We start from the raw sequence: 12847 nt of genomic DNA on the forward strand, positions 1-12847 counted from the left end.
AATACGATAAAAACAGAGGAGAGAGAAACAAACCGCGTGGAGGTGAAAAATCTCCTCCACGTGACCACAAAAACATCTGCGTTTGCATCAGGTTAAATCCTGATATTCATATCACAATCTGCGTTTGCATCAATTCTGCTTTCGCTCCAATTCTCAATATTAATACTTCATAGGTGGATGGCGATTTACATTATCTGCATATGAGTCTCCAAAAACATATTAATACCTTCCCAACTAAATACCCACTGTGCTTCCAGAATTGAAATGGAAGAGGAAAAATACACCCAAAAAAAAAGAGAGGTAATGCATCAGGTAAATATCCATTTATCATACCTAGTATCCCTATTTTGAAGGTGGGAGATTACGCAATGAACATGTTCGAAACGCATGTGGAAGCCGTGAAGAATTATATGCTTCTCCTTTTCAACCGCAAATAACTTTTCACAGCTTCTACATGCTTCTCGAACAAATGTATAAATCTTCACATCTTCTGAATAGCATAATCTCTCTCTGAAGACTAGGACTAGTTTGTGATGATAAATACATATCACAATCAGAAGGTTAAAATCAATAAAGATTTCTACCGAGCTTTCAATTTCTTAAAAGAAGAATCTAAAACTCCAGTCCAGTCCAGTGCACTGAAGAAAACTCGCTACGAACTTTGAGATATCTCATTCCCTCTTGATCAAAGCTACTGCAAAGTGGGCGAATGGTTTTGCATACATTGAAAGTAGACAAGGTCTGCATATGCATTGAACATGGACGAGATCTGCACATGCATTGAACATAGACGATATCTCGGGTTATGATGTAATAGCTGGCATCTGATTGTTTGGCATTTGCGCTGGAAAATTCCTGGCCGTGGGATAAGTGGTAACACTAATAGTGGGTCTTTTATTTCATGGCCCACCCATGTAGTCAAAATGACAACCTCTAAACAGTAAACTAAAATGTCTACATCTCACTGCTCTTGGGTCTTAGAGTTTCCATTCAACAAGGTTTTTCTCATTTGATTATTGAAGGTGACTCTTTGATTATTATCTATATGGTACTATTAGATAGTCTTTTCAAATGGGAAGATGCGGCAAATTCTTCAACAAGTGTGGTCCATGTTACCTAGACTTGAAGATCTAATCATCTGTCCCAAGTATCGTGAGGGCAATGCCTGGGCTGACATGTTCGCCAGCTTGGCATGTGATCTTTGGATTTTCGAGAGCTCACCAAATTTAGTGGAGTTTCAGGTTATTCCAAACACGCTTGGGCAAGATAAATTTAATGCATTTAAATGTTGATTGGGTGTTGTTTGCTGATGTTGCTGTTAGTATATCATACTTGCCTTTTTCCATTGTTTTTGTCACAACTACAAGGATTTGTTCAATAGTGTGTAAAGCTTGCTAGCATGGTGGTGGCTTTCACCTTCATTTTCACCTTTGTATGTTTGATCATGGTCTACCTTCGTAAGGCTTTATTCAGATTAATGATGTATTTTCAAGTCTAAGCCATTGGTTTAGGATCTTTTTCCCATTGATGCAGTTATTTTCTGACTTTACCACTTTTGATTATTGTATTTGACTCCATATTTTATATCTAATAAATAGGCTCTATGCCTTTTGCTAATTTTTAAAAAATTCTAATCATAGGAGAAAAGTTGTAAAATAATACATTTTTATGTAATGCACTTGGAAGTGAAAAGATAGATCTATTATAGATATAACAAAATAATGAAAAATAAATAAATTTGAGGTAGTTTTTTTTTTTTTTTTTCCATTAAATAATTTATTTTATAGCTTTGCATTATAAGAGGTAGGAAAGGGGTCCTAAACCTAAGTAACAACAAAGTAACATCAGTCTTCATTGTTTGGGCCATTACAACCAAGCTGAAGTAATTCATGTCATAGATCAGAAAACTAAGACTGCTAAAGTATATAAAAGTGTTCCAACCCAACTAGTGTTGGGGCCCCAAGTTTAGGTAAAAGATACCAAAGTTGTTTCTCTAAATAAGTACATGGGAGAAAACACCATCAAAGAAAATTGAAAAAAAAAACTTATTATAATAAGCACAATATCTAAAACTAACACATAAACAAAATAAATCTATAGCCACCACCATTAGGCTTTTTTGATGTTTTACTAATCCTTAACTAGGATTCTAAGGTCCTCCAGCCAATTTATGACATCCTCAAGGCTCTTATATTCATCATGCTTTCCTTCCACAATCTGACCAACCTTCTTCAATTTTCTCCTTCTTATGATATTACCAAAGACAACCCTTTTCATTATCTCCTTTTAAACCTTGTAGATAGTGGAAACTGAAACCCCGAGCTCAATAACCGTAATGGCCTCCACAAATATTTTTGTTGAGGATATCAACTTTATCATTGAGGTCCTCAATTTGGTTAGAGAATTCCTCTCCATTCAATTCATGGACTGCTTTTCACTTTGATCAAAGGACCCTCTAAGGTTTTATTTTCTTCCCCAACCTATTGTTTGGCATATTGTTCAGTTCCCAAGATATCATCATTCAACCCCAAGTCAACCTCAATTTGAGCTTCCTGAGTGTCTTGTTCCTCTTCTTCAGATTCCTCCACTCATTCAGCTTCATAGTATTCATCCTCAATAGCAATTTCCTTTGGACCTTCTCAGGGGTTTTATCAACTTCAATTTTACAGGTCATTTCCTCATAATGAGTTTCTTGGGTATCATCCTTACTCTCTTATTTGTTATTCTTTCCCTTTTTGTTCCTTAGTCTAGAAGACCTTCTCTTCCCGAATGTAGAAATGATTTTGTAGTACGAATATGTAGTTTTGGCTTTACCCTCTTCACCCTTAGAATTACCCTTCAAATCCTACTTGTCAACTTCAATTATCTCCCTAATAACCCTACTTTTCTTTGGGTATCTTTAAGACTAGTCTCAACAAAGACATTTTAAAATTTAGTAGGGGTTTCATTTATCATTGATTCTTCAAGGGGTTAGGTTTTGAAGTGAATATTTGCAAGTTTTTTCTAGTTTTTCCTTTTTCCTCTAGAGGAGGAAGGGGTATTTTTAGCTAAAGGCCCTAATCCAATTTCTTCAATTTGAGAAAAGGACCTTGGATTAGGTAAGGGGTTATCATTACCAATAAGATATTGACCTAAAGTAAGGTCTTAGGAATAAATGTGGTGGTACATAAAAAAATATAAGACCATTGTGGAGTGATGAGTTTTCCCCATTAGCTTATTGACGAGGGAGGAGTAAAGAAAGAAAGTAACATTATTTTTTTCACTTTGTCTCAACATATTTAATAGAGGAAAGTGATAAACATGATACTTAGTATATCTCCCTTCCAGTGTAAAGTACTTCATCACCTACATGCATACAACAACAAAGGGACGAGGGAGAGAGAGGTGCTCATACTCGATATTAGACTCAACTTATGCTAGTTCTTTTGCATCTTCAAAAACTATGTGTTTGAATTGGTTGTAGTCACTAGAACCCTTCTTTTGCACCTCAAAATGTTCACAAAATACACTAGTAGATTCCCTTATGAACTCTGGTTTCACCACAAATTTGACATTTCCAATAGCCTCTTGGTGTTTGTGCCAAGAATTGGCAAATTTTGAAGAAAGTAAACAGTTATAACCTCAGATTAGTTATCCATCCCCACTCTTTTGAAATAATACCAAAATTCCTTATTCTAGAGTAGTTTCCTATAGTCTTGTGGCTCAACACACTTCAAAGGGCCACCCATTATGTAAGCCTTGTCAAAGATCTATTTTTTCTCCTCAATTTCATATTAATCCTCACACTACTTCTCTCTTCAACCATATTTTACATGATAGAATCCCAACTCTATCACCAATAGAAACTCTATAATTAATTTGAAAGTTATGAGAGATCCAAGTATCAACTTTAATAGATTTGAAGTGATGAGAAAAAATTATGGAAACATTCATTAGAATGACAACCCCACTTAAGCAAACATCTTCAATTCTCAAGGCATACTTTGCATTGTTAATGGAAACTTTCCAACCTTTGATGGAACTTTTGTAATAAATAAAAAATAATGTTTCCTCGAACTTCAAAACAATTAACCAATACTTCCACCTTTTCCTCAAATTTTCCATGTCTTTTTCATAATTACCTAATTAAATGTCATAAAGTTGGGTATCATAGTCTGAACCACTAAAAATAATAAGATGGAAAAAAAGAGGTTCCCTTACCAAATTTAGAAACCTTTCTACTATCCAAAAATGAGGAGGGATAATCTTTGAAATCTAGGAGATTCCTACTCAAATCAAGCCCTATATTAGTGGTAGAGTTAAAATTTGAAGCATTATTAAAAAAATCCCTTTGGAAATAACATTATAGGCTTCAAAACTACATTTGTGAACTTTAGAAGATCACAACGATCTTCTATTACCATAACCCTTGGCATATTTTCCTTTAATTAGTAATTATTTCCTTTAGGTCCTGAGTACACTCAATAGTTGTAATGTGTTTCCAATCCTCAAAATCCCAACCCTAGTAAGCTAGATAGTTAGCAGCATAGAACTCCCTTCACACAGAGTGTTGAATTTTGAATTTATTGGGAGGGAGAGATCTGCCACAATATACCATTAGGTGAACTAATTTCCACTGGCATTTAGTTTATTTTTGTAGAATATCAATAATGATCTTGGCATCTCCTTCCACAACTATATTGTGTACCCCATAATCTTGCAAAAATTTAATGCCATAACACAGTCATCTAGGCTCCAAGTTATTTGTTGGCAATCCTAAAATAAGAATTCATTTTCTATCTTTGATCAAACCCCCTACACATGCAATACCTAGATTTCCCTTTGAGTATCCATTCATATTGCACTTAAACCAATTCTCTTTTGGGGGTATCTATCAATAATTTTTCCTATTCCATATGCTCTTTTAGTGTATATTAATTAGGCTCTAGTCTATATTCTAGTTATGTTTTACCCATAAGTTAATCAATCTTGCGAATGAGTTACCCTTGGAAAAAGTCGCCATGTTCAAGATTTCTCGAATAATTCTTTTAATAACATAGAACAAGGAGAAGACCTCTTTTCCTTCTTATCTAAAGGTTCTATTTTTTTCTCTCTTTCTAGATTCTCCAAGCCACTGTAGGCAAGATCAAATGCAAGAGGCGCTTAGAAACAAAATGATTAAAAGGGGAGAAACTCCATTAAGTAATTAAGTCTTTAAAAGAGCTTAGCATTTTCTATAATTTGACATTTTGACAATTTTTATATAGAAACTATTTTTTAAAGGATATAGAAACTTTGATACAAATAGATTCAAGAATTTATAAAATATATGCATTTAGCATCTAACACAAAACAATAAATATCACCAATCTTCAAAATTTTAATGGTTTTGTTGTAATAGGTGTTCCAAAGAAAATCTTTTCAAAATGTTCACTTAGTGTTAGAATTGGGAAAAAAATGTATAACCCACTATTGTTTGACCACCCCTATTATGGGTGATTATTTTGAATCCCCCCTCCTATTTTGGGAGAATAGTACTTGCTATGAAGCTATTGAAAGCTCTATTAGTTATTCTTGAAAGTTTGTTTATGTTTTTCCTTCATGGGGCATTTTACTTTTTATCATTTGTTGATGGACATTGATCTCTCCTTACCTCTACTTGGAGATATACTTTTGATGGTTATGGATAGGATTTGGACTCCTACAGTGGATTACAAGGGCATCCCTTTTTTTTTGCTATAATTATTTTTTCATTACGTATTTGGCCTCAAATATATCTAAAGGGTGTGGAATCAAGCCTACTTCTTGGTGGAAATATGTCATTGAATCATTCAATTCTTCAAGATTCAATCTCACTAGATGAGAACTCTTCTTAAATCTTTGATGGGATTGCTTATGGAGTGGTTTTTAAATTACCCATGGACATTTTAGTTGTTCCTCCTTTTAGGTGTTCTCTTCCTATTTATTTTTCACTTTCCCCAATATGTTATTCTATGGTGGATGCAAGTTGCCCATGATCTCACCTCACTAAACTATTGTTCCCCTTTTGTAGTTGATCATACTCTTCTTTTCCTCTTTCTTAGTTTATGAAAGGCTGGGTCTTATTTTTAAATTGGGACCCTTGTTTCTCATCAATTCTTAGCTTTGATCAAAATATTTTTCTATCTAGTTTTTATTTTTTCAACCTCATGATATGTTCCTTCTCTTTCTTATCATTTTTTTATTCCTCTCTCTTATTTACTAAGCTATTATTATAAGGGTTCATAACAATAATGTAAAAATAATAATAAATTGTAAAAGTAGAAAAAATTATAAAATAACTAATACCATTCTACATTTCAATCTTTATTTATGATGTCATGTAAATTGATATGCATGAACTCTTTATCTAATAAATTTTTTGAGAAGAACACCAAGTATTGGAGAAAATTATTTTTCTTTCAATTTGAGATCTTTGATGATTTAAAATCTTTGACCCTTAGTTTGTTGTTATCCTTTGCTTGAGATTCATTAAGAACAACATTGAATCTAATTTGGATACCTTCTAAAATAAAAAGTGAAGTGTAATTTATACCTAAATATGTTTAAATTGCAAATGATCTCTGATTTTTATGACAAGGATGCGACCTCTTCATCAATGAGACAATAACTATCTTTTAGAATGATGAATGAAACATTAGTTTCCTTTTTGAAATGTATACCTAGTTTATGCTACCTTTATAGCCATGTAAACAAGATTAAATTTATCAAGATATGATATTACTATTTTTAATCATATATATATATATATATATATATATTCTTTAAAAATAATATGATTATTGAGAAACATGTACAAATAGGTCACACAAATTAATTTTCTCTTAGAAAGTGTACCTATACACAATAAAAAACTAATGTAATGTGCTAAAAATAATTAAGATCTCATGCAAAGGAGGGGTCAAGGCCCTAGATGGTGATAATTTGTGTCCTATGTTAATTTAGAAAATCACATCCTACATTGTGTGCAAATGATTGATTGGACATAAGAACTAAGAACTAAGTGCTCAAGACATTTTACAAGGCATTCACATGACTATAAAATCCATTTTAGCATTTCAACCTTTATGAGCATATTTAAATTATCAACACAACAAATAATCACCTAGTAGGAGCAAATATAGTAGAATCCCATAAAAGATAATGTGAAGATGCAATAATAATCTTGTAGGAGAAAATATAATAGAATTCCATACAAGACAATGTGAAGATGCAATGACAATCTTCCTATAGACCATGACTTGACTGGTACATGTAAACTTTTTATCTTACCATATTTACAAATTATGCATCAAAGAGACTTTATTCATTAAAAACATTTATGTTGAAGATATTTTTGTTCTTGATGACACACAATCCCACATCACTAAGAAAATAAAAGTTAAATTCTAAAGTGGTAGATTTGTAGATTCTCAACAAGTTAAATTCTAAAGTGGTAGATTTGCAGATTCTCAACCCCCAAATTTTTAAAATTACCATCTTTCCTACGCTTGTAAAACTTTCCCCAATTGTATTCCTTGTACTTTGGAGGATTCTCTTCACTCACTAACTCCTCCAAAGGTTTTATGTTCACATAGTGGGAAGGATTAAAGAAAAATGGAATGGAGAGGCGTCTTCGGCTATCATTTGTCACCACTCTATGCTCTACACTTTCATATTTGTCATTGCTCCAGACCTGTCATTAACATCCAATAAATAACTTTAGCACTCAATATTACAGATAATAGTTATGACACAAAACTATAAGATTAAAGTGTTATTGATTTACACATAGTCATCATACAAATGCTAATAATTTATAAATATATTATTCATACAAATGCTAATAGTTTATAACTCTATTATTCATAAAAATGCTACTTTGTTAGTAGTTTACAAATATCTTGTTTATATCAATATGAAATTAATATAAGTTTATATTTTGTTCATAAGAACATAGGATCAATCACTGTATCAATAGAATTATTATTTTAATCACACTCATAAATGATTCAAACTTCTTTCAAATAAGATATTAGAAATTATCTATAAAAAATTCTAAAGTAACATCTTCAAGATCCATGTATTAGACCATCTCCATATTAGAAACCAATTATAAGACTCCCAATTTGAATTTAAATATCCCAACTCAAACAACTCAATATATTTTCTCAAATTAAGCTTAGTTAGTTGAACTCCCCAACCAAATAAGGGAACATAAGAGAAACTACCTGAATGCAATCTCCAACATTGACAACAAAAGAGTTGGGTAGGGGTTGAGCGGGCAGCCACTGACCGTTGTCCTTGCGCTTGACCTGTAGTCCACCCACCTCATCTTGGTGAAGAAGGGTGATGGCACCAGCATCTTTGTGCCTGCCCACACCCAGTGCAAGCTTTGGGGCCGGGCAGGGCGGGTAACAATTCAACCTAATGAAGCTTATATCATCTTTGAAATACTCGTTCAGGTGTTTGTCAGGTAAACCAAGGCTCCGTGCTATTAGTTCAAGCACCCTGAATGAGACCTCCCTCGCAGCCTCTGCGAAGGCAAGACAAGCTTCTCTGCAACAATTTCCAATAAAACAGAAATCATTGTATAAGGCCATAGTAATAATCTCCATGAAAACATGGATCATTCTATAGAAGATAGACATGATCTTTGATACCGAAAACAACAATTATAGTGGTGTAGAACCGAGTGGCTTAACGACACATTCAAACTATTGACTAATAGTGGTTAGGAGTGCGTCCAACCACTTTTAACCAATACCATGAGACCAATGCATAACAGTGGCCCCAAGCTATTGACTAAAAGTGGCTGGGCCCACTCCTAACTATTATTAATCAATGGTTCGAGTGTGTTGGTTAAGCCTGGCCCTGTACAACAAATAAAAATCGCTTGATGACCCTGAGAAAAGATTGGCTCTAGAAGATAAACATGATCTCTGATACCCATTTCTCCATTATGGCCTGCAATTTCTCTTTGATGACAACAAAGTAAAATGATGTGATTGGATTGTGTTCAAGTAATTGTCTATCCATGGAAATCAAGCTATCAATTTACATAAAAATTAAATTAAGCACAGTAAAACTTGAAACTAATCAGATGTATTGATTGAAAAAGTTAGAAGGCATAAAGGGCTACCTGAATTCCGGATGGCTGTTGGGCCACTGGTTTTTTATTGTATACGCAGCATGGTCATGCGGATCATCAGATGTAGGAAGTTGGATTTCCTCCCGGGGAACATAATCGAAAACTTCTTTCCAATCCCTCACATTTTTTGTAAGCTCCGTATTAAAGTAGCCCAAGGGGTTTTCAGCATCCCTAGATACTTTTTTCTTTTCTTCCAGTGGCAACGAGAAGAAATTTGCTGAAGCAGATTCTATGCGGCGGCGAAGATGATCAGGAAAGCCATGGTTGATGAGGTGAAAGAAACCCCACTCTCTACACGCCTTCTCCACATCCTCAGAAGAGCTATTTTCCAAATCTATCACGGGGAGTTTGACATTATCTGGAGGAGGAGCAGAGAAATGCTTGGGGCGATGCTCTTCGCTCTGGATAAAACTTTCCTCAAACTTGAGAGCTTCGCTGGTTTGCGCCGCACCCACTGATACTCCCATTGTTGTTGTTCGTTGCTAAGTTTTGTGTGTCTCTCGCAGGAGGATTAAAGGATTATAAGGAGTTCAGCAGGTTTTAGATACATTGTATCTGGACAAGAAAGGGTTTGTGATATCATCGTGGGTTATGACGTAAGAGGTGACATCGAGTCATTTGTTTAGAGTGATATAAAGGATTCCTTCTAGTAGTTTCTAAGCCTAGCATTTAACGGTCACCTCAAACTTATGAAAGTTTCATAACTGTGATCTTTTGAATGTTTTTAATTTTTACATTTTAATAATAAAATAAGTTCAATTCAATTGATGGACCATCAGGAAGTCCAAAATTTCTTGTAAATCTTGTCTTTCTAGTGGACGTTTTGTCACGAGGAGTTGCTGAAGATTTAGTCTCCACTAGAGAAGAGGTATGCAGCTTGTGAACAAATGCTTTTTGTGCGGGGAAGATGGAGAAAGCATTAGTCGCCTTCTTTTTCACTCTGCTTATTCCTGGAATATCAAACAAAAAAGTCAATCTTTTCTTTCATCTATCTTGGGTTTGGGATGAGGCCTGGAATTTGATGGCCATATTTGTTTGCATTCTTGAAAAATCGTAAATATGACACTCAAATTTACTAATATACTGTCAAATTTTATTATAAGCAATATAGTATATTATTTAATAATCAAAATATACATACATATATGTATAATATAAATGATTTTAATGTTATTTATAATAATTTAGAATTTCTCTCTAAATTTGTGACTCTTACAAATATTACAAAAAAAACTCTATTATTTTAAATTTATAATGTCTTCAAATATTTATTATATATTGATAAATATTTAGATTACTTTTAAATGTATTTAATTTATTTGTAAATGAAAAAAAATAAAAATTGACAATCAATCTTTTTCGCAAAACATATAATGAAAGATAATAAAAGGATCAAATCGTCACAAAAAAATCATATGATAGGTAAGGGTGAGCATCAAATTCAAGACTTGTTTGGGATAATGATTCAAAATAGGCTACTAACTATTGGATGCCCTTGTTTTACCATCTTCTCTTTGTTGAGCTTTGGTGGATGCCTTTCATTCATATTGATGGAGAATCTTGGAAGAATGTAACAAGGTTTTCAAAGATAAGAAGTTGTAGGAGGCTTTGGTTGATTGCATATTCAAAAGATCAAAATAGCATCAAAGCATTTTCCTCTCATAAGTCTAAGGGTTCTCTTCTATTAATGTTTCTAAATTTTGGGATATCTTCTAGATCCCATCTAGTTTGTAGTTTAAAATTCCCACTTACAGAAAAATAATTCTTTGAGACTTGTAACTTTAATTAGGTCAAATTTATTTTTGATGCCTTAGTTAAATGGAAACTAAATTGGGCCATCTTAAGGGATGAGAAATGTAAGACTATATTAGCCTATGTTTTTTATTTAAGGGTTTGTTCTTCTAATCACATGTTGAGGTAGAAATTTCTTACATGTTGTTTTATTTTTTAAAAATAAAGGTTATACTAAGATGATTATAGAAGACTATTCTACAAACACAACCATGATATTGAATGGTCAAGCTACCCTTGGATGAACCCCATATGACCTCAATGTCGAGTATCGCATAAATATGATGAGTCTAGAGTAGTTCTAACTTACACATACCTTTAGATAAGGATATATGCAAACAAATATGTTGCAAAATTTAGAATCTTATATTCATTTGCAATATGATATGGACCAATGTATATGATCTCCTTAAATATATGTGATCTATTATTTTAAACAATAGTATTTTTTACTACCTTTGATGTTATAGGAAGATTTGACACCCCCATACAATTATCTATCATAAATTTAATAACTTTTGAATTCATAACTTCTTAGGGATGGATGTGAGCTCACCCTCTCTAGATTTGATTGTAAGGTTTTCTTCTATTTATCTCTTTCTTTCTCTTTTGGAGTTAACTTTTCTTCAACATAGCTTTATACTATTTCCTAGTTATTGGTTTTTATTTTATGCATTAGTTTTCATCGATGGGAGGAACTTGAATTTTAGTGGGGCCTAACAATTAAGTCTTGGGAAGAACTTGAATTTTAGTGGAGCTTAACAATTAAGTTTCCCATAAGAATGACCAGAAAGTGTGGTTTGGGGACCCATCAAATTCCCTTTGAGTTTCAAGTTTAAGAAGCTCTTATTATATCAATGTGTTAACCTCTCTTTGTGGGGTTAGGGTTTCAAATACTCCTTTGTATGATCTAATCTTTAGCTGCTATTTGTTTCTATTGGCTTTGGGTCAATGACCCTTTTCTTTGGTAACATTTCATCTTTGGGTTTCATATTCTGTCAAAATTTGTTTGTACAGGGTTTCAATGTCCCCTCAAAACCTATTTCCTTAATCAAAAACTTTTTTAAAGAGTGGCATTCATTTTCTTGAGTACATAAATTATTTTTAAAAATGATTAAAATGAAATTCTACTTAATTTAGGTCTTTAACTTTGATATGTAGTGTGCCAAATTGGTTTCATTCAATTTGGATTTTTTTTTATAGTTGATTGAACTTTGAAGTGACATTAACTATAATTTAGACATGCTCTCATTTGCTTGCTCCTACACACACACACACACACACACACACACACAGACACACACACACACACACACACAGAGAGAGAGAGAGAGAGAGAGATCTATGTGTGTGTATACATAAAGTCATTTTAAAAAAAAATTAGAAAGAGAACATAAATACCAAATGTCTAGATATTTTTCGCAAATTTTAAACTTATTCTACTAATTCTTTGGAAGGAATGAACATAAAGATTAATTCATGGTGAAAAACTTATGTTTCATAAAACATAAAAATAGAAAGTCATAACAAACTCAAAATATATTAAATTCACATGATCATTGGAAGCTTTCTTTTAGAAGTACATTATTTCATATAAGGTTATCAAATGAATTCATTTTCAATCCCCCCAAAATCTAGAGTCAAGGTGATTTTTTTTCAAAATTTTAGTGGGTGCAAAGGAGGCTAAATTGAAAGTATGAATAAGGAGTAGAGATGTAATAATGAAGAGAGTGTTTGATCTGAGAGGATTTTATTCGACTATCTTTTATTAATTCCCTAAAATGGGACCTCTCAAGGGTTAAATCATCATATTTCCCTAAAATATGTAATTTTAGCAAATATTACAATGTTTGAAAAAATTATAATACACTATTGTGGGGTCACCCTAAACACACATTAAGTTGTTAA

The 12847-nt window shown here is 32.9% G+C and overlaps 1 protein-coding gene across 1 annotated transcript; it reads right to left on the reverse strand.

The window, feature by feature from the left end:
* Positions 1-7302: 7302 nt before the first annotated feature.
* On the reverse strand, positions 7303-9643 carry LOC149530965 (fe(II)/2-oxoglutarate-dependent dioxygenase 4-like). Its single transcript, XM_089808701.1, has 3 exons — positions 9140-9643; positions 8229-8556; positions 7303-7693 (listed from the first exon to the last, which is right to left on the reverse strand). Exons 1-3 carry the CDS (start codon positions 9613-9615, stop codon positions 7439-7441), a joined length of 1059 nt encoding a protein of 352 aa, XP_089664827.1. The 5' UTR covers positions 9616-9643; the 3' UTR covers positions 7303-7438.
* Between the last annotated feature and the right edge of the window lie 3204 nt (positions 9644-12847).

This window comes from Cupressus sempervirens, chromosome 11 (assembly GCF_028749045.1).
Source record: "Cupressus sempervirens isolate cs-2001-9-10 chromosome 11, ASM2874904v1, whole genome shotgun sequence".
In the NCBI taxonomy this organism is placed as follows: Eukaryota; Viridiplantae; Streptophyta; class Pinopsida; order Cupressales; family Cupressaceae; genus Cupressus; species Cupressus sempervirens.